The sequence below is a fragment of the Panthera uncia genome (assembly GCF_023721935.1).
Source record: "Panthera uncia isolate 11264 chromosome C1 unlocalized genomic scaffold, Puncia_PCG_1.0 HiC_scaffold_3, whole genome shotgun sequence".
NCBI classification, from domain to species: Eukaryota; Metazoa; Chordata; class Mammalia; order Carnivora; family Felidae; genus Panthera; species Panthera uncia.
In genome coordinates this window covers 77159154-77181521 of record NW_026057584.1, presented here as the reverse complement: position 1 = coordinate 77181521, position 22368 = coordinate 77159154, and the positions used below count along the sequence as shown (strand labels likewise).

Here is a 22368-nt window from a genome sequence, read left to right as displayed (position 1 = left end):
CATGATTTTGATTTCGGATTCCTTTATGTGCATGTGACATCCAGCAGGTGAAACCGTTCTCCTATTTTCAAAGGCAATTTGTGTCTTCTTTTTTTTGCTAGTGCAAAATGGCCCAGTAACGCCACCTATGCCACCACCGCCACCACCCCCTCCCCCTCCCCCACCGCCTCCACCCCCTCCACCCCCTCCTCCTCCCCCTCCTCTCCCAGGTCCTGCAGCTGAGACTGTGCCAGCTCCTCCTTTACCTCCCCCACCTCCTCCCTCTGCACCCCCGCTGCCTGGGACGTCCTCACCCACAGTGGTTTTCAACTCAGGACTAGCAGGTAAGAGCTTGGAATGGAGTCCCAGGTACTTGTGCAAGAAATACTCATTTGTGTTACCCCTGGAGGCCTTAAAGCCGTTCTTTGGATGTCCAAGTCTCCTGCAGTCCCATGTATCTCCTCTTAATATCATTCCTGCTAATGTAGCCAGTAAAGGGGAAGTTCTTCACAGGAGGCATTTTTCTCTGAGTAGCTGTTGTTACGCTCTCTCTAGCAGGGAGTTCTGATTTTCCAGTCTTCCCACCTTCCACTCTCCCCACTAGGAAAGGGAAGGAAAACTAGTTACCTTCTTAGGGATAAGTGCATTTTCATGGGTTCATCAAACACCTGTGGACATCTGTAGTAGAGCTCTGTTTTTGGTAGGTACTTGCAATGTTGTTTACAAAAGGAGAAAATGCCTTTCTGTGTGATTGCCTGATGTAGGTTTCTAGGCATTTCTTCTGTGCATTTGAAGATAGAATTCACTATAGTGGAGCTGAAGCTTCAAGGGAAGATGTTGCCAAAAGCAGTATCTGTGTGCCTTGAAATGCTTCCGCATAGCACATGCTGCCCTCCTGCTAACCAGGGTAGAATGCGGCACCCCTCACCAGAAATAGGGTGTGTGGGGGGCGAGAAGAAGAGAGTCGTTCTAATGCCTTGAAATAGAAGTTCTGATTTCTGTCTGTTGGAAGTGACTTTTTACTATTTTCTAAAATACCACAGCGATTTTCTCAGTCATGGAGCATTTCCCTGGCATTTTGAATTGCTCTGAGCTTTGCCATGTCATGTCTGCGTGACATCAGATAATTCTGCTTCCTCCCCTACGTCTGTCTCTTGGTGAGATCTCTTATTTCTGATGCAGAACTACCACTCTTACACGTGTGGAAGTTCCCAGAGCATTTTGTCCAATGTCTACATGACCATCTTAGCTGTAAGAGATTTCCAGGCTGCCCACTCCATCCCTCAGGAGTGTCCCAGCAGCAGCTGTACTGGCTAGCCATTAGGGCACATTCATCTGAGTGACCCAGAGCAACCTCCTTAATTCACGTCGAAGCTGTGGTGTTTACCTCCACCCCAACCTCCACAAAATTTTCAGAGAAAGAAATAAGATGCTTGTTGAAAGTAATGTTCACAGTAATCCAGTGATTTAGTTCTTTCAAGGTCTCCCCCATTTAGTACTTTCTTCTAGAACTTTTATTGCTTCTGAAGGACAAAAGTTGAAGGTGTATCTTCATGGAACTGTTGGGTTTTGGAATGTAAGCAAACCAAAACCTCTTGAGAAGCCCCAGGAATCCATTCCATCAACAGGCTGCTCTCAGTGACTGAGTGTGAAAACTTGGAACTGGCATGTGCACCTGGCTCACCGATGAGGCTTTCCTTGTAGCGCCCGGAGACACGGCTGCTATGGGGTGTCTCCTTTGCTACTACTTCCTTTGTCCTTGGCAAAAACTCCGTGTGGCAGAGCCTCCACTCCCATTCGCTCGAGCTCTCCTCTAGAACTCACAACTGCTTTGGCGAAGCGAAAGAGCCATGAGGCTACGATGCACAGGTCCAGGGCTCCCTCCGGTAGAACGCTTGTCCTCTCTGGTTAATTTTTTTGCCTGGGTTCTTCTCGCTACTTAACTTTAAAAATTTGCAGGCTCTCTCAATTGCCTCAGCTTTAGAGTGTGGAACTCTCTGTTCAGCTGATGACCACTGCTACCTTCAGGGTTCTGCAGTTGGAAGTTGTCCCTTATGTGTCTTACACCATTTTTAGAGGACCGTGTGTGGGATTTACGAAACTTCTCTAAGTGCCGTAAGTGTCCATTGATGGACTACAAGATGTTCTGTTTTATAAGATTTAAGGATTATGAGATCATTATGGAGCACATTTTGTGAGGGGTGTTGCCAGTGTGTTGGGTAACTTTCTCCCTGGAATCAAGAGGCCAGAGTCAGGATGTCCCAGTAGGGCCAAGAGACAGAGCTGGGATGATATACCAAGGGCTCCCGGAACCCAGAAGCCTGTGACATTGCTAGGCCCTGGGATCCATGGGCAACAGGATGGCCTATCTCTTCAACAAGGCAATGAGCAGGTGTGTGCTTGGTGGCTAAGACGGGACCTGAACGAGGTCCCCTAATTTTATCTAGTTTTCTTTGCATTTTAGAGAGAAAACATAGTGTGGAATGTATATTTGAAGGGTAAGGCTTCTTCCTCAAATCTTTGACGGAGCAGTCTGGCTCCCATTTCCTGCTTCGGTCATCTGTAACAGACTGCTGTGCTGTCTCTTTGGGAGAATGTGCTTTGGAAGTTCACGATGAGAATTTATACTTGGCTGATTATTTTTCATTAAAACATTTCTCATTTCTTCTGAGAAAGACCTAGCACAATTCAGTCATGGCTGTTTGGGACCACTATAATGAAATCATTTTTTCCCCTTTTCTAAAAAGGATTACTTTTTAAAACAAAATAATAAGGGAGTCTTCAAGGCAGGTCCGAATGGAAATGAATTTTTGGCTCTGTGCTGCCTTGTGAAATGTGTCCAAGAAGCATGAAATTCTCTGCTAAAAGTGCGTGAATTGCTGAGTGGCTTGACTCTAACCATATCTAATTTTTTTTTTTTTTTTTTTATTTTCTTTGTTCTCTCTGCTTCCACAAAAGATGGGCCAATCAAGCTTTTCTGTAGGTTGCTCCTCACTGAGTGTTTTGAGTGTTTGCCATGTGTTCCCGTTGGTCACACTGTGCCTTGACATGTTTTCACTCCATCTTACACTGAACCATTGCATTTTGACCCTGTGTCTGTGGGAAGTCTCGCTGTTGGCTGACTGTTGTTCCAGGTTTGCTCGTGCATTTTAGTAGAATAGATCGTGGCTCGGCGAGCAGACAGCCTGGATTTTATATGCCATATTCCTTTCCCCCTAAGAGAAGAGGAGTGGGTTTTTTGTTGTTGTTGTTGTTGTTTTGTTCTGTTTTGTTTTTTCCCTTTTAGTTTAATTGTCATAGTTGGATCCAAGGCATCAATTCTAGGAGGATTTTAGATTTATTCTGGGGGAGAAAGGGTAGTTGCTCCACAGGACAAGGACAGGCTGCTAGGTGCTGTGTTTCCAGGCCTTTCCCACTGGTCTCCAGCTCTCTTCATGGAACACCTACCACCACGTGGAGCCACTGCCTTCAGCCTGAACCCTGCGAGCACTGTGTCTGTCATGGTCACCTGTAGGCCTCTCCTTCTACAACCCACCCCCCATTCCCCATTGGGAGTTAGGATCACCTTTCTGAAGATAACCTATTTTTGCCCGTGTTCTGATCTCAGGCTTATTTTTAATCTTGCTGAGGAGTTAGAAGTAGCGTGGCTGCAGATGGAATGACTTTTAGCCAGTGTCCTGAGGCCTGCGGTATCCGTGGATGGATGGTGGAGTCAAATGGCACCAACCCGCCAGCTCAGACTGTGGAAAGATCTCTTTACAGCTTTTCCTCTATTCTTCCTTTTTCTCCCTCCATATTGTTCAAAGGCCAGATTAGAGGAAGGTCTCTTTCTTTGTCCTGTGGAGGACATGGGTTTTCCTGGGCAGTGTGGACCTAAACGAAGGGCAGCGAGCAATCCAACACTTCTGGGGGTGGGGACTAAGGTGTCACGTGGTGGTAGAAAGGCCTGGTTTACAAAGGCAGTGTTTCTGTATTCCTGCATGCTTTTCTGTGGATTTATCAGATGACATTCCTGCTGTTTATATGGCTTTCCTAACTCTGGAGGAATGGCAGGCAGCCAGGTAAAAGCCCAGCGTACGTTGGGTTTATTTTGTTGTGCACTGCAGTTCTCTCCCGTGCTGATGATGGCAGATAGTGAAGCTCCCAAATAGTGTGGTGGGCGTCCCGGGATAGACTTAAGAGGATACGTGCGTCTAGCTAGATGGGTCTGGAAGACTGCTTTATGATGTGTCCTTAATTAATGGAGTTTTTAATGGGTTTCCTTTTTTAGCTCATTTCCCCATAGTGAGAGGAGTCGGCAGTTCCTTACTTGACTCCTGGAAGATAGATCCCTTCCTCTCTATTAAGAGGTTTTCTGTGTTTTTTAATGGGTTCATTGATACCTTCTAGCTGCATCTAGCTGACTCCTGGGGAGGACTTGCTCCTTAAAAAAGGGGGAAGGGACTGTGGCCAGTCTCAAAAAGCAGTACTAATCGTAATTTCTAAGCACCCCTTCTATCATCTTAAATATTTTCTGTTTTGGGCTGTTCATGGCCCTTGGTGTGGTTGGAATAACTCAGCCTGAATATAATCCCCATTGTCAAAGTTGTTCACAAGAATGCGTTGCTGCTCGACGTTACAGAAAGTCAGTCTTCTTGACGTCACATTCCTGGTGGTATAGACAGCCACTCCCTGCAGTCCCTGATCATCTTTTAAGATTGCTTTGGAAATGTGTGTTCTAGAACTGAGAATTTAAGATTTCAAAATTTGACTCACATTCACCAGTGTCACTGAGTATTTGTCCTCTCTGCTGTCTACTAACATCATTAATAATTTTTGCTCCCCGGTACTTTGTCCTACACATTGTCCTAACATTGTGATTGTAATGCAGCAATCCATTTGCCTGCATTAAAAACAAAACAAAAAAAAAATACCAAAACCCTGGCTCTTAGAAAACTTTCCTACAGTGTTGCATCAGTCAACCAAATGATAAACCTCAGATTACTCTTGCCAAAGCCATGTGTGATGTTTTCTGTGTTTAAAAACACTTGGGCACCTCTTGCCAGTGTTCCTGCAGTGTTTAAGTGACATCTGCAAGGACTACTCTGATTGTTCTTGAGAGTCATGGGGTTTGGGTGGAATCTTAATTTGATCCTCTCTGACTTCTGTAGCTGTGAAAATTAAGAAGCCAATCAAGACGAAATTCAGAATGCCAGTTTTTAACTGGGTTGCCCTGAAGCCAAATCAGATCAATGGCACAGTCTTCAACGAAATTGATGATGAGCGGATTCTGGAGGTATTTTTCTCGTTGGTGAGAAACTAGGGGCTGGTTCTCTGTGAGGCAAAGTTCAAACGGGTGCTCTGCTAACCTGGAAGTTTCAGCAATAAAATGCTAGTATTTTAAATGCCTTGATGGAAAGAAGAAAAGAAAATTCTCTAATATTAGAGAATAGGACACTATTTTGCAAGATTGTTTCAAAACTGTGTTTAAAAGTTATGTTACTATGGAGTGGTTTTGATGATCTTCAGTAGACGCCACAAAATATGTATCTGACACAAACCCTGCCCTTAATTTATAAAAGGGCATAAAAACCCTTTATTGAACTACAAGTGAATAAGAACTCAATAATTATACTCACTAGCTGTTTGATGGATCCTTTAGTCTGTGGTGGCCAGCTCTGCAAGGTAATTAGTGAAAGGCAGCTGAATTGGCCAGATGGAATCAGCTCTCTTCTTTAGACCTTCATGGCTGTCTGTGTGGCCTAAGTCATGCCATAGCACAAACAGGAAGATAGAGCAAGCCTTGATCAAAGGCAAATATTGAGTAGAAAAAGTAAGTTCTTTGATGCTTAAGAAACTGTCAAAATGGTTACCTAAGTTAATTTTTAAGTATAATCCAATTTGCCTGTTTCATCCCTTTTTACTCCAGGATTTAAATGTGGATGAATTTGAGGAAATATTTAAGACAAAAGCTCAAGGTCCTGCCATTGATCTTTCTTCAAGCAAACAGAAGATAACACAGAAGGGATCAAACAAAGTGACGTTACTGGAAGCAAATAGGGCCAAAAATCTAGCCATAACTTTGAGGAAAGCTGGAAAGACTGCTGACGAGATATGTAAAGCTATCCATGTGTAAGTTCAGGGCATTCTGGAAAGTTAGATTCTGATAAATTTATAGGATAAAACTGAAAATAAGCAAGTGATGAATCGGTAGGTAACAAATATTTCAGTAGCGGGGCAAGATCAAAGATAAAAGGTGGGGCAGTTCTTGATATCCACACACCAGAGATTCCCTTTGTTACGTACGTGTGACGTCAGTGTTGAATGAAATGCTGCCACCAAAGGGGTGGGCCAGAAATACTCCTTGGGAATGCCGTCTTAGAGTGAAATTTATTTGAGAAGAATGACAAGTGGATTGTGGCATCACTTATCTACTTGGTCTGGTATCCTATATGCCTATAGCAACGCTTACATACAAAGGATGGAGAATTACCCGAGCTAAGGAAAGGGAGAGACTGTCACTCTTCTATGGAGCATCTGAATTCTCTCTAGATGTGTTGAATACAAATTTGATGGCATTTGTGGAATGATACAGTTCAGTGCCAAATGCAAATGGGATACAGATGCATCTTTTAATTCATAACAATAGGAATGTGATTCCTGTTTCTTTTAGCAACTTTCAGGAAATTTTAAACAAAGTTCAGTTCTTTTTTTATCCTTGAACTGCAAAGAAGGCATTCATTTTATTTGCTTTCTATTAGAGGAATCTTTCGGCCCTTCTTGTGGTCATGAGGATGTTCAACTATGATAAAGAACAAATGTTTTAGATGTGTTAGGAATGAGTTCATTGTAAACTTGTATTTCATAAATTTCGGTGAGATTCATGGAGGAGTATATGACCCTCAGAAATCATTTGTTCCAATTTCATGTCCTCAGTCTGGATTGTAATCCAGTAATCTAGTGTATCCTATACTCTGTTCTGATTTTTGATGTTGAAACGTCATATGCATTCTGGTTTTTAACCTCCATATACCTTATTTGTCATAATAGTTAGATGTAATTATATTATTTTGCCGGACAAAGATTGTCCAGGGAAGAAATTAGAGGTTGTAGCAAATACTTGGTTTGTTCAAATTGAGCATATATCTAAAAAGATCTGGTTTACCTTCAAGGGATGTATGCATTTAAGCCACAGCATCCACTTTGTACAGGCATTTGGATACATTTTTTTCTAAAGAAGAAAAAAATACCCCAGACTGTTGGTTTAATTGAAATATATTAGAGTTTACCCGATATTTTGTAATTGTGTAATATTAATTTTCCTAATTAGCAATACTTCATATGCCTTAAAAACCACTTACGTGTCCTTGAACCACTTACCCATCAGATGTTTTAGCCTGCCTTCTTGCTCTTCCTGCTGTCATTTACTGTTGATTTCTAGAGACTTAAAGCTATAGTAGTAGGCTAAAAACTGAGCATGGCTATTGTGATAAGGTGTGGGTTCTCAGAAAGGAGCTATTTGTTGGGCAGTCAGGAGCCAGCACCGATTGGCATCTTCACAGTGCAGCTATAGGCATCGTCAACTCGTTGCATTGGTGGTTTATGGATAGGACTAAATGGTGGTGTGGTTGAAAGGGTAGGAGGTGTTCACTCTAACACTGACATGTCCACATCTGTCTTCAGATTTGACTTGAAGACATTGCCTGTAGACTTTGTAGAATGTTTGATGAGGTTCTTGCCAACTGAGAATGAGGTGAAAGTGTTCCGGCTCTATGAGCGGGAAAGGAAGCCCCTGGAGAACTTGTCAGATGAAGACCGGTTCATGATGCAGTTCAGTAAAATTGAGAGACTCATGCAGAAGATGACCATCATGGCCTTCATTGGGAACTTTGCGGAAAGCATTCAGATGCTGACTCCTGTGAGTGGACCAACTCTGGCAGGGGAGAGGGTCCAGAGAGATATAGAATCATTTTTTTCTTTTAAGTCTCTTCCAGAATTTGCACATAGCGTCATGGGCTCTAAAGACTCCTTCCCAGAACTTTCTAGATTGCACTTTTATTTTGGCAATTTTTTTTTCACGTTGTTTATGCCAAGTAATGTGAAAATAGTGGATTTCCATATTCCATATTGCTATTCTCCTCCATAGAATGCCATTTTCTGTGTCTATGGATGTCCTCTGGGTTTCCACCTCAGTACATAGGACCAGGAAAATCATTTTCTCAAACTTTTCCTCTCCTGAAGATACTAATGTTCTGGCTGGTTTCGCAAACCTGAAAATGTTGCGTTCATTTCTAAAATGACTTTAATGTATCTTTAATGAACAGGCTTACTGGCTTTCATTGGAAGCATTGTAAATTTACCACAGGAGTCTTTTTCCTTGGAGATTTGTTATAGTACACTGTGGTGATGCAGAAATAAGAGCCAACCATCTCTTGTCCCTTTGTGTTAATCTGGTAGAGACTTATTAATATTATAAACATAAATATCATAAATAGTTCTTTCCCAGTTCTGTTTCTAAATAAACTTGTTAATTACCGACTATAGTAGCATGTCTGTTCAACACATGTTCTGAGAACTTCTGGAGGTTGATTATATTCCTTTGGTGTTTTGTTTTCATTCTTGGACAGCTCCATTCATTTAAAAACATATTGTCTTACATGATGTGAGGAGGTGGGCAGGGAATTGAGTTCTACTAGAAGATACTGTGGACTCTGAGCTTTGAGTCCCATTGGTTACAGATTTTGTGATAAGTTCTGACATTTCTTCTTATTTCATATACTTTGAGAGAGAGCTTGCATGTAATGATATGGTTACCTAAGACCTAGCAGGACAAGTTAAATTTGTTATGTTGAAGAAAAATAGAATCTCAGCATATTTAAGGTCTAAATGCAGGTCTGTTTTCTTCTGTGTTAAAGTTTTAGTTTCCAATTAGAGTTTCTTATTTTTAACATGTCTCTTTTTTTCACCCCCTTCCTTCCTTTGAATGGAATCTAGCAACTGCACTCAATTATAGCAGCATCTGTTTCTATAAAATCATCCCAAAAACTCAAGAAAATTCTGGAGGCAAGTAAAGTTTTCCTTGTATACACGTAGGGAAGAGATGACTCCAGCCACATTCGTTGGCCTGGGAATACCTGGGATGCTGTTCTGATGGGCTTCTCTTTTCTCTCTTTCTCTCTCTCTCTCTCTCTCTCTCTCTCTCTCTCTCTCTCTCTTTTTTCTTTTGCAGATTATCTTGGCCCTTGGAAACTATATGAATAGCAGTAAGCGAGGAGCAGTATATGGATTTAAACTTCAGAGTTTAGATCTGGTGAGTGGACTGAAAGAACTATAAGAGCTATATAAGGGACAAAACAACCGGCAGAGATTAAGTCCCAGAGTGGAGTCTGCTCTTGGAAGTGGGGTAGGATGTTTTGATGAAGATTGCTATAGGTGGAGGATGAATGGGTACACATTTTCTGGCACATCACTGGGCAGCAGGCACTTAGAACTTTAAAAATACTCAAGCCCTGGGGCGCCTGGGTGGCTCGGTCGGTTGGGCGGCCGACTTCGGCTCAGGTCATGATCTCACGGTCGGTGGGTTCGAGCCCCGCGTCGGGCTCTGTGCTGACAGCTCAGAGCCTGGAGCCTGTTTTGGATTCTGTGTCTCCCTCTCTCTCTGCCCCTCCCCAGTTCATGCTCTGTCTCTCTCTGTCTCAAAAATAAATAAACGTTAAAAAAATTAAAAAAAAAAATACTCAAGCCCTTTGACCCAGTGTTTCCATTTCTGGGACTCTTTCCTCAAGAATCTGAATTATGGATGCTATATTTAGTTTATCATTGCAAATAGCAACAATGTAAAGATCCATCATTTTGGAAAATTATTAAATATAACAGTAGTTAATATGATGAACTCTTCTTTAACTCTTAGAATGTTTGTGAAGAATTTTCAAAGAAATAATTTTGTGGGGCGCCTGGGTGACTCAGTTGGTTAAGTGTCCGACTTCAGCCCAGGTCATGATCTCGAGGCTTTTGAGTTCGAGCCCTGTGTCCGGCTTTGTGCTGACAGCTCAGAGTCTGGAGCCTGCTTCAGATTCTGGGTCTTCCTCTCTCTCTGCCCCTCCCCAACTTGTGTTCTCTCTATCTCTCTGTCTGTCTCTCTCTCTCAAAAATCAATAGGGGTGCCCGGGTGGCTTAGTCGGTTAAACATCCAACTTTCACTCAGGTCATGATCTCATGGTCTGTGAGTTCACGCCCCATGTCAGCCTCTGTGCTGACAGCTCAGAGCCTGGAGCCTGCTTCCGATTCTGTGTCTCTCTCTGTCTCTCTTTCTGCCCTTCCCCCGTTCTCTCTCTCTCTCTCTCTCTCTCTCTCTCTCAAAAATGAAAATAAATATAAAAAAGTAAACATTAAAAATTGTTTAAAAATTTGTGTCTAGAAAAGAAAGGAGGGTATAAATTTCATGTACAGTTTGATTTCATCCATGCAAAAAATGCAGAAAAAAAAAACTGAATGGAAGTAGGTAAAGATATCAACAGAGAGGTTGGATAGAATTAGGGTTTTTTTTCAAAGTGCTTCTTTTTACTTTTCTGTGTTTTCTAAATAAAAAAAGAAGCGGGTTGGGGGCGGCTTCTGGGAGTCTCAGTCAGTTGAGCATCCAACTTCCATTCAGGTCATGATCTCGTGGTTCATGGGTTCGAGCCCTGCGTCGGGCTGACAGCTCGGCGCTTGGAGCTCTGCTTCAGATTCTGTGTCTCTTTGCCCCTCCCTCACTCATGCTTTGTCTCTCTTTCTCTCTCTCTCAAAAATAAATAAACATTAAAAAAAAATTCCCCTCTGGATGGAAAAGGGTATGCTGTTTTTCAGAGTTGTCTAACTTATGTGGGCAGTGATACTCTTCTCCCCCACGGCTGGGGCTAACGTGGCTTCCACATGAGAAGGTTGAGCTCTGCTCAGGCAGAGTCCTGAGCCCTGGGGAGACATGGCTGTTTGGTAGCGAGTGTCTAGTTGGTCCCACTCCTGGCCCCAAGACGGTCATGTGTGGCAAGCCCAGCTGTTTCGGGTCACGGAGGCTGGGGAATGAGAGAGCTGAACTGAAAATGGGTAGACTGCATTGTGGGAGTCCTGCCACATAGGGAGTACCCGTGTACCACCAGCACCACACTCACTTCTCTGCTCCTTCTCTTTGGAAAGCACTCGGAATGGGGGCTTCCCACTTTTAAGTCAGGGAAAGTCGTATGGCAGATGTGGGGTGGGACGGTTTTGTGTGGGTAGAGATGTGTGAACAGTTTTTGGTGTTGGAGTCCTCCTGGCGTTGAGCATACCCCCTGGCGGAGAAGTCCTGATGTCACTTACAAGTCAGTTGGTTTAGGGGAGAACACGTCCAGGTTTGACCCTCCTGTGGTCCACTTTGGGGTACCGTCCTCCATTACTCTGAGTGGGTGGACTTCACCTGATGGACAAGTTTCTCATCCTCTTCTACCCTAACCCCTGTTCCTTTTGTTTTCAGCTCTTAGATACAAAGTCAACAGACCGAAAGCAAACACTGTTGCACTATATTTCAAATGTTGTAAAAGAAAAATATCACCAAGTGTCCCTGTTTTATAATGAGCTTCATTATGTGGAGAAAGCTGCTGCAGGTACTTGATTTCAGCTATTCATGTTACTCTTGGGTATCGAATGCCTTTAATCATGGATCGTGGGGGAACCATTCCCTGCTAAACCACTCTTTGGAACTCCTCTGGAAAGGCAAGGTGACGAAAACATCAGAAGCTCTTTGCTGGGGTACCTGGGCCGGGGTTGTTTCCCGCTCCTGGGAGCCATAATGAACAGGGACGTAAGGGAGACCCTTCTGTGTCCTGTCTAAAGAGTCCGGTCTCTGGACCCTGGGCAGCTTCTGTCTTCCATTCGCTGTCCTTCTTAGTCTCTTGCCGTCACTTGAAATATGAGAATGAAAATCAAGCAGTCACCCCCCGCCTCTGCCAGTTTGATTTTGCGCTGTCCCAGTTGCTCAGGTGTGGTAGCTCAAGCATTGTGCCGTTAGCCTGAGTGGGAGCTAAATTATCAGTACTTTTGGCCGTTATTTTGCTATGGCAGTTTATGCATTTTTCTCATTTAAATCATCGGTGATTCTGAGCCAGCCAGGCTATGATAGGCATGTAATGGTATCCCCGTGTATACATGAGAAAACTGACATTTTTAGAGGTTAACTGTCTTGCCCAAGGTCACCTGGGTAGAACATGAGCGAGACAGGACTAGAACCCGTGTCTTATATAGTGTACTGTCTAATGTGCAATGTCTTCTCCAAAGGCTGTTACGCTAGAAAAAGGAACAAGATGCAGATTAACCTCAGTGTTGGTTACATACTCTGATTCTCATTTTGGGATCTTGAACCCTGAGCAGCCAAGGTGTTTTTTATAAATTCATATTCCTGAGGTCTGCTTCAGACTTGGTGAATCGAATCTTTAAGGGCGAGATTTTTTTTGACTTCCTCAAAGTAAAATGGCTGCTCCTTTTGTGTTCTTACAATAGAGCATTCCATACTATTTCATACACGATGGGTCAGATTTTACTATAACAATTTACATGTCTGTTTCAACCTGTGGACTTATGGGTAATATCTTTATTTTTATGTATCTTTGTAATTCCCTTAGCCGCTAGCACATTGATGGGGGGAGTAAGTAAATGAGCGAACGAATGAATGAGATGATGCACTGTTAGCTGGGGTAGGTACCGAGGACGCCCTAGTGGAGACTGAGAGGCAGGTGGGAAGGTCCTTTGTGAAGGGCTGTGCAGTGTGGGCCATGGCAGACCCACTGAGGGCACAGGGCTCACTTACGCAGTTACTGGGACTTCTCTTCTGGTGGAGTGATTTTCCTTTTTTCAGGTTTCTCCACCTAAATTAGGGATTGTTTAGCATCACAATTGTAACTAAGAAAAACGTTTTATAAAAATTTTTGTTTTGGCTGATTTGTTTGGCTCAAGTGAGATTCCCCAAAAGTGTCATTTGAAAAAAAGTTAGAAAGTGGAGAGATTGAGGATCTCTGGCTGGATTGTTTTCTGTGTCCTCTCTCTGGTGGCCAGGTGAGCTGACAGAGATTCTTTATACCTTTGCTTATCCAGTGAACCTTTGAGTCCCTGCTGTGGATGTGGCCCTGTCCTAAGCATTGAGGAGTCAAAGTTGAATAAGACCGTGTGAGTCTAGCAAGGGAAAAACATAACTGGCCTGTTCTGTAATTCATCCATGTGCAGAGCGGAATCGGGCAGTAGGGAGCCAGAGGTGGGGTCTGGTCTTCTGCAGGAGGCTGCAGGAATGTACCTGCTCTGGGAGGGTGGCCACACTGCAGATGGAAGAAGGGTTCATTACATTAACATGAACCCTTCGGGAACAGAGTAGGGTTGATGGACCAGAAGAAGCTGTCCAAGGTTGCTTGGTTTCTAGGGGTCAGTCGTAACTAAAGTTCAGCATTTAAATGCTACCCCCTGCTGGAGAGCCACAGAAATGTAAAAGAGGTCCAAATCTTGGGCCTGGCACAGTTACAGAACCTCTGAGTCTACAGACCAACCAACGGCTTATCATCACCTATAAGAGAAATGGAATAGCTGGGTATAATCCCAGGATTTGGGGTCCATGGTTATCTGAGCTCCACCTCTGCCACCTCCTAGCTGCACAATCTAGGGCCACATAACCTATTTATGCTGCCTTTTTTGTTGCTGGCAAATTGGGCTAATAGTGCAAATGAATTAGTGCATATATAGAAATTAATGCAGTGCCCGGAAGTGAGCACTAGTAAATTATTCATATTGTAAGATCTCTGCTCTGAAAGCTGGAAATCAGAGCTATGGCCCTTGAGTAACCCTAGGAATCCACTGAAAACTGGGCTTACCAGCCACATACACTGTGGTTTTGACATTCATGGGGACATTGCTGTCTCTGCTTCAGTTTCCCTCGAGAATGTTTTGCTGGACGTCAAAGAGCTCCAGAGAGGCATGGACTTAACCAAGAGGGAGTACACCATGCACGACCACAACACGCTGCTGAAGGAGTTCATCCTCAACAATGAGGGGAAGCTGAAGAAGCTGCAGGATGATGCCAAGATTGCACAGGTAAGTACTTGTTCCCTGGACACTCATGAGGAAGTGACTGGGTCCCTTAAGCCCACCTGGGTGCCAGTCCTGGCTTTGGGGGAGGATTGCCCTCTGTCTACCGAGGGTAGATTTTCTTATGGAACCGATGACTATTGGACCTGGAAGTGCCCTGTTCTGCTCATTGTCCTCTTCTAATTTGTAGTCTTCACCTCTTCTCTAGAGGCCCATCCCTCTCCCCTTGCCCTCCCCTGCCACTCCGAGGCTCCCTCTGTGTGAGTCCTGTATTCATTTTAGCCAACATGTGTCATTCCTGTGCTTAGCAAAACCCTGTTCCTGCCCAGGGTGTTGGGTTTCTGTAGGCCTTGACCTTGAAATCTTATACTACACTGGGGGTTAAGTGTATACATTTGAAAAACAGCCAAAACGGACTGTGCATGCCATCATAGAAGGGAAGGCGGAGCTTTGTGGGAACTCAGAAAGCAGACGTGGTGCAATGGCTCCCAAACGAGGCTGTCTTGTTTCGGGAAACAGTTTAAGTGGAGACTGGAGTGTCCCTAAGGTGGCAACACCATAAGGAGCATTGAAGCCGCGAGGTGGGATTGGAGTCTGAGTGACTTCTAAGATCCCTTCTAAACCATTGGCCTTAGGAAGCTCTCAAAAGGGGTAGTTTCTTGTTTGTATGAAGGTGTGCACAAGTGCAGGGGGTCCCAGAGATGAATTCCTGTGTGGCACTATCGCCTTCTTCTGGTCACCTTTGCCTGGGCTTTCGGAGGAAACAGGAGTCCTTAGAGAGTCGTGGGGAAATGAGAGGGACAGACAAGAGCTGTGGTGGCGGCTGGATCCTCCCTGCTGCTTTGCTGCTGCTCTTCCCCCACAGTGTCAAGTTCAGATGCTCGACTTTACGAAACTCAAGAGAAGTTTGTTTCTTTACAGGATGCTTTTGATGATGTGGTGAAGTATTTTGGAGAAAACCCCAAGACAACGCCACCCTCTGTCTTCTTTCCCGTCTTTGTCCGGTTTGTGAAAGCCTATAAGGTAAATAGGAGCATGGGGTCCTTTAAAGTCTTCCTTGGCATCATTTCTCAAATGGGTGTCCCCCCAGAGCTGTGCCGGAGTCTCCGCGGCTGTGCAGAGGCCTTCCCTGTCCTTTAGGCAGCTGATCTGGGAGGTCAATGTGAGGCCGCAGTCTCCAGTTCTGTGGAGGTCCTCACCCGTGAGGCTTCCTTTTTCTACCCAGCCAGGACTGGGGCTCAGCCTGAAGGCAAAAGCTCTTGGCTGCCCTTTGGGGCAAGTGAGACACTCCAGGACCATCACTTCCTTCCTGACCGTTCACTCCTGTGGGCAGAGTGAAGGACTTAGAAACTCCAGGCCTCCCGTGCAGTTGTGGGACAAGTCAAGGGAGAGGACTCAGGCCTCCGGCAAGGACTCTGTAGCTGAGGTCAGAGACAGCCTGCTTGGGTGTGTCCTGCCCAGACCTTTAGGTCATCTAGACCTTTCTCTAGTGTGGACTGAAAGATGGCACCAGGAAGGATAGTTACTGTCTGTTTCCTCATCTGGACCAATAATAGCCCTTCCTTTACTTTTTTTTTTTTTTTTTTTAAAGTTTGTTTTGAGAGAGAGAGCATGAGGGGGTATGGGTTAGGGGCAGAGAGCGAGGGGGGGAGAGAGAGAGAGAATCTCAAGCAGGCTCCACACTATCAGCGCAGAGCCTGATGCAGGGCTCAGACTCACAAACTGTGAAATCATGACCTGAGCCAAAATCAAGAATCAGATGCTTAACTGACTGAGCTAGCCAGGCGCTCAGTGGCCCTTCCTTTAAATAGGATATTTGACCCAATCCAGGGCTATGGTTTTGAAAAATCATGTGACCCAAAGAGGTATGTGTTGGAAGAATTTGTTCCTGAGAAAGAAGGACTGGGAGGTGGGGGGGGGGGGGGGGGGGGGGGTTGGGGGGGGGCGTTAAGGGATGTTCGTATACTTAGGAGATATTGCAGACGTTACACTCCAGGGTTGTCTACCCTATAACCTTGGTGGAAGAAGGAAGAGTATGATCGGAGGAGGAAGAAGAAGGTGGCAGGGTCATCATTTTTGAGAAACATCCTGTCGGATATAGTGGGTCACTTCTCTAGCTCCAGAAGCATCCTTTGGCCTTTTACTGAAATTCGGAAGGTTACATTATTTAGCCATCTTCTCTCAGCATGGCTTTGTGTAGCCGTAATAATCACAAGCTGTTGGCAAAAGGAAAAGTGGGGATGAACCCAAACACGGCAAAAAATCACTGGGAGCTGTGAGAGGTGAGAATGTCACCGGTCACCAGCTGCTGCTGACTGTGGTACCCTGGGTTCACCGGGCTGGTGATGCTAGTGTGCTGCAGAGATCACTCAAAGTGATTCTTGTGATGGGCTGGGACCACACTTAAGGGAGGCTGGCTTCAAAAGAGAGAATGCCCAAGAAGGCTGAGCTGAGCTGAGTCTGTTTGATTCCATGTCCCAAATTTATCAGACTAGTCACTCTGCTGCCCTTGGGGAGGAGTGAGCTGTGGGGAGAGACCTGAGAGTGTCACTCAGGTGAGACCCTTGAAGGAAATAAGAGGCAAATGAATGGAGATTTCCCCCTAACCACGGGCACAAGGAGAGGAATCTGAACTCCTGCTTTCAGAGAAACTGTAGGTAGGTGGACAGATTCTGGAAGCAAAATAAACTCATGTGACAATCACGGAGCAGAGCTGCCAGAAGTCCCACATCTGTGGGACTGAGACTGAGGAGCATTGTGAGTGGAGAAGGGGGTCATCAGGAAGGGATTTCTGGACCAGAATTGGAATTGCTAGGAGATGTCCTGTAGACCAACAGTGAAAGCCCAGATCAGAGCCCTGCATAGACTTATGTGGTAGATCTTGTAAGCTTTCTGTTCACTCTGATTCCTGGCTCATCAAGATTGTCTAAGAGTGACTTTAAAAGAATCTTGATTGCCATCATTCCCACTGACGTAATCTTTGGGTTCTTTTGATTTGACCCAGCAAGCCGAAGAGGAAAATGAGCTGAGGAAAAAGCAGGAACAAGCGCTCATGGAAAAACTCCTGGAGCAAGAAGCCCTGATGGAGCAGCAGGACCCAAAGGTGAGAAGTGCCTGACCCCTGAGACTGTCCTCCTGGGAGGGGAGGCCCTCGTGGTTCCTCGAAGCCAGCAGGAAAGAGGGGCAAAAAGCCGGATTTGCACAGGAGCCTCACAGCTTCCTTCTAGGGCTTGCAGACGTGGCACATGGATTTGTTATTCACTACTTTGTTCAGCATACAGTGGAATGAGGTGAAGAGCATGTTTGTGTAGCATTTCCAAGTTTACAGAGATGAGGCACTTAAATCTCAGGTGGATATACAGTGAGGTCACACCAGATAACCTGATGAGTAACTGCTTAGTGTCCAGGGAAGGCTTCATGGGGTTGCCGTTGGTGCTGGCCATGAGAGCTGGAGGGCTTCGCTACAAGGCATGGGGAGGAGCATTCCCTGGAGGGAAGCAGCCTAGGTAAAGACTGCAAAGGCTGGCAGATCAGAGTGTTCTTCATCGTGGTCCTCTGCACCAAAGTTTAAGAAGTCCATGGTTAATACCAGCTGTCTCTTGTGGCTGCAGGATCCAGCCTTCCCACTGCTGCCAGCTGGAGTTTTGTGTGTGCTTCAGAGAAAGTTTGTTTTCGTCCCAGAAGCTTTCTGAGTTTTTCTGTGGGCAGAATGTTGGAATGGTGCCATTTGTGTTTTTGGCTGAGGCTGCTTATTCAATGATCAGGCACATTTGGACCAGTGGTGCTGGTCCCACTAATCTCTGCCATTTTTTTTTCTGCTCAGTCTCCTTCCCACAAATCAAAGAGGCAGCAGCAAGAATTAATTGCAGAATTAAGAAGGCGACAAGTTAAAGATAACAGACATGTATATGAAGGGAAAGATGGCGCCATTGAAGACATTATCACAGGTAAAAGATATTTTCTCGTTGTGGCCCATAGAGACCCCACTGATCCCCTAGTGAGCTACTCGCCCATTGTGCTGCTGCTTTTATCCAGGGTTTACAAGTTCTTCAGGTGACTTTATGCAGATCCAGAATAAAGGGGAACTCCATGCTAGTGTTAGAAGCATATTTATAGTGGCTGTATACTGCCTGTCAAGGAGACCCAGCACTCTCTGAAAAATCTGTTTCTCATTATCATTGGAATGTTGCAGATTTCACCAGGCCCCGCCTTCTGATGGTTTTCCATTGTCTTTGATTTGTTAGCCTGCTCCATTTTCTATGTGGCCACTCCTACCCAAGTGCCTGGTTAATAAATACTATGGATAAAGCCCATGCAGGGTTGCGTACTAACCGGAGTCAATGCACATTGTTCCAGCATGCTCTTTACGAGCTTTTTTACTCCTTCAACGTAACTGAAGACAGTAGGAAATAAGGAGCCGGTGCTTTCATTCTAATGGGCCAGCAGGCTGCTAGCCCACGGTTTTCAGTGAGTGGTGCCTAACCCAGCCTGGTCCTTGTCTGATTAAGTTGTAGCCTAATGCTTGCTGCTTGAATCCGTTCTGTAGAGATACTGCATTCTCTTACAGATCGGGAAAGTAATTTGAGCCACTACATTATGACTGTGGCTACTAGTGACTTTCCTTTCTTGTCTGTTGCATATGAATACTGTTTATTAGCTTCCAAGAGACTTCAAACTTTTTTTTTACTGTAGGAAATTTAGAAAATATGCCATGCAAAACTGTAGAGAATAGTATGATGAGTTCCCATATGCTCATCACCTATTAATAATTTTCAACTCATGGCCAGTCTTGTTACTTGTCTGCTTCTGCCTGCTCCCCATTTACCAACCTGTAGGATTATTTTGAAGCAAATCTAAGACATACAGTTTCATCTGGTTATATTTCTGTTGGCGTCTTCAAAAGATAAGGACTATTTAATAAAGCAAACAAATACAGCCATAGTACCATTATCACATACCTCCAAAACTAACAACTTTTTAATATCAAATGTGCAGTCATTAGTCACATTTCCTCCATTGTCCTAATTTTTAAGAAATGTAACTTTCAGGTTTTTGACTTCTCATTTTTTGTTAATAGCTCAGTCAGCATCGTAAATAGGGATTGATCCCAAACCACCAAAATCACAATTTTTTTTCCCACAAGCTCAAACCCAAGGAAATAAAATAGGTAAATAAATCACTAACAGGAAGTCAACAAAGAGTGTCTGGCCAAGAGTAAAACCGTCTCAGTCGTCAGTGGATAGGTAAGTGGCCGGTGAAGTGCCTCGGTATGGCGCACATGTAATCTGGACACGTGTGTCTGCCAGTGTCTCATTCACTCTGCAGTGACTTGCAGATGGCCCCTAGGGAAAGTCCCCATTGTTTAGCCCCCCTGTTGTTTCCCCCACACTGAGGGAGAAGCTCTGCTCTGAGCAAGACCAGGAACAGATCTTTTTGGGTAAGCACCTGCTAGCCTCTGTGCCGTAATAAGATTAACTGCAGGGAGACGAACATCGAGCCTCGCATATTAAGAACTTAGAGTTCCTTTTCCATCAGTCTGTTCTCCATGTCAGTGACACCTGGCTTGTAAACTGAGTGAAATGTCCAGTTTCTATTTGCCTGACCTAATCGTTCAGCCACCATTGGAGGTGAATGAGTATCGGCTTACAGAGCAGGTTTTATTCTAATTAAAATACTTTCCACCCACCAAGCCCCAGACTGACTAACTCTTTTAGACTTTATGAACTCACTTGGGTATATATTGCCTTTCCCTCCTTCCCTGGCCACCTCCCCCCTTCCCCCCCTCGCCTTCCCCAGGTATGATTAACAAAGCACTAACCATGTACTAATATGATAGATCTTGGCTCTTACTCTCTGCCGTTTGTTTTATTTGGCTATCATTTTCAATGCAGTGCTGAAGACTGTGCCCTTTACTGCTCGCACCGCCAAGCGTGGCTCTCGATTTTTCTGCGAACCTGTTCTCACTGAGGAATACCATTACTAAACTATTACTCTTTCTCACCTGATGCTCTTAAAAGGTTGCTACAGATTTTTTGACCTCTTATGCCCCTCTGTCTGTCTGTTAGGGCCACCCAATATGCTAGCATGGAATTGCTGTCTCCATCATGTTATATTTTATGTTGCCTTCACACTGCATGGTTTTGCATTTCAGTCATTACTGCTTACTCACTGCCACTTTCAGTATGTCTAGGAATCCACACGGCTATGGTGGTCTGAGTCTGAGGGATTTGGATTAATAGAATTGCTTGCAGAAATTTTTAGAAAAACACTCTAAATAGAGCACTACTTTGAGAATTAGTATTCGGACCAAGTAGGCTGTTACAAGTCTTTTGGGCTAGTGTCTTTGAACACAAAATGATAGTCATGAATAACAGTAACTACCATAGCTAACATTTATTGAGCACTTGCTATTTTGTCATGAATGTACAGATATTAAACCAGCCTCTTTTCTGTACTCACTTAACATGCTTTGATAAAATGAGCTGTGTGCAAGTGCTCAGGAATGCAGAGTGCTCTAAAGTTGAAAAATGATTTGCAGAAAAAAGTGTGAACTACACACAGTTGTAAATTGGGTCTTTCTTAACTCTCTTATACCATCTGTAGCCATCATCCCCAGCATGATGGAGCTCATGGTATAAGCAAGTAGCCCTTTGGACCTAGAAATCTGTATAAGTTGATATAGGCAATCCATAGCTGTATATTCCACCTCTTCTCCTGAGTGTCATGCCCACATTCAGATATCACGTTGGAACAAGGCTGTGAGGCAGAAAGTGAAAACAAAGGCTTTAGGAGCTCTCCATAGTCTTTCCTCATTTGTGCTTCTTCACTGTCGCTCGGTTCCGTGTCAAATCCAGGGCATTTCTCTTGTGATGAGATCATATCTGGACCTGCATCTTTGGTCAGGATGGTGGCAACTAGAAACACTAATAGCAAAAACCTATTCTCGGAGAATGCCACTGTTCTTAGAATCAAAACAAAACAAAACCCCAGATTTTCAAGAAGTAACAGCCTGCCCTCGGTTCCTGATGGCTAGATAAGAGACAAACTTCTCTGCAGGGCCCAGTTGATTAGAAAATGGATAAGAGAAGCACATATTCTAATTGGAAATGACCATTAGCTTCCTGTGCTGAGATTGACATGGAACGGGGTACCTGTTTTGATTGTGGCATTAGCTTGTCTGTGAATTGCACTTGTTATGTATGTGCCTCTGTCACTGAGGATCTCAAAGGATGTGGTGTGTGGTTGCCCACCCTGCAGTGTATTTACCCACCAGTGCTTATTAACAAGGCTAGACACTGTCATCTACTCAGCTAATGTTCCTGTCAGCTTTGCTGCTGGACTATCATTCTGGAGCCATATTTCAAAGCAGCTTGGATTTGGGTGGTCAGAGGGGATGGGTGGGAAGATCCTCTCCTCTTTCCCTTGTTTTATCTAACACCTCTTGTATTAATGGCCTCCCACTCTCTTCCTCTGTTGGCTAACATGCCGGGTATGTTAAGCACTAAGTTGAATTGCTTTCCATTTTCATCCCATTTTTACTTAACCATCATTTTGTGTTTTTGTTTTTTTTTCTGTTTAGCCTTAAAGAAGAATAATATCACTAAATTTCCAAATGTTCACTCGAGGGTAAGGATTTCTTCTAGCACACCGGTGGTGGAGGATACACAGAGCTGGCAAGCATCACTTTTTACTTAGCTTCCTCCTCTCTCTGTATGCAGATCAGTGGTTTCAGTCTATGGCTGAGGGTGATACTGGTGAGAGTCTGACCAGGGAGAAGTCTTTGTAACCTCGCATTTCAGTGATGTGAGGCAGAGCCTCTCTGTTGGACTCTTTCTGGCCTGCTTCCATGTTGTTAAGTGTGATGGCTTGGGCAAGGGTATTTGCTGATGATTGTACCTGCTTTGGGTGCTAGGCTGTCCTTCTCCGACCCTTTTCTTGGCCTTCGAGTTAAGCAGTTAACCTCTTTTGATCTGAAGAAGTTGAGAGCACTTCCTGGCCGGGGAACATGATCTTTATGGCCTTTGAAGATGATGATCTTTAGAGCCAGTTGTTCAGAAGACTCAGGCATCACAGAGCTACAAGTCACTTAGCCAGAAGTGGAATTCTGAACTTCCCTTACCACTCTGGGCCAAGAAGCAGAAGCTTGAGTGGATTAAGGCATACAAAACTATTCTTCCCTTGAATTTAGAAGGGCAGGGTACCAAATTCCAAGGAGTCAGGAGCTGGTGGGAACTGTGCTGAACCAGAGAGCTTAGGTCTCAGCACTGACTCAGCTCCAGTGTGTTTTTGCCATGTGAAAATTTGGGCTCAGTGTTGCCAGGCCCTCCAGTT

At 44.4% G+C, this 22368-nt stretch overlaps 1 protein-coding gene across 3 annotated transcripts in view; it reads left to right on the top strand.

Moving 5' to 3' along the window:
* FMNL2 (formin like 2) overlaps positions 1-22368 on the top strand; it is a 316007-nt gene that overhangs the window by 290378 nt on the left and 3261 nt on the right. The window contains exons 15-26 of one of the 3 annotated variants that reach the window (XM_049615645.1): positions 102-323; positions 5130-5254; positions 5888-6090; positions 7642-7876; positions 8953-9021; positions 9188-9268; positions 11447-11576; positions 13880-14043; positions 14959-15060; positions 17042-17140; positions 17861-17984; positions 21617-21663. In XM_049615645.1, the coding sequence (XP_049471602.1) occupies positions 102-323; positions 5130-5254; positions 5888-6090; positions 7642-7876; positions 8953-9021; positions 9188-9268; positions 11447-11576; positions 13880-14043; positions 14959-15060; positions 17042-17140; positions 17861-17984; positions 21617-21663 (1601 nt within the window). Of the gene's footprint in view, positions 1-101; positions 324-5129; positions 5255-5887; positions 6091-7641; positions 7877-8952; positions 9022-9187; positions 9269-11446; positions 11577-13879; positions 14044-14958; positions 15061-17041; positions 17141-17860; positions 17985-19928; positions 20245-21616; positions 21664-22368 lie in introns of those variants that run through there. The other 2 variants (XM_049615646.1, XM_049615644.1) reach the window with 2 other exon arrangements.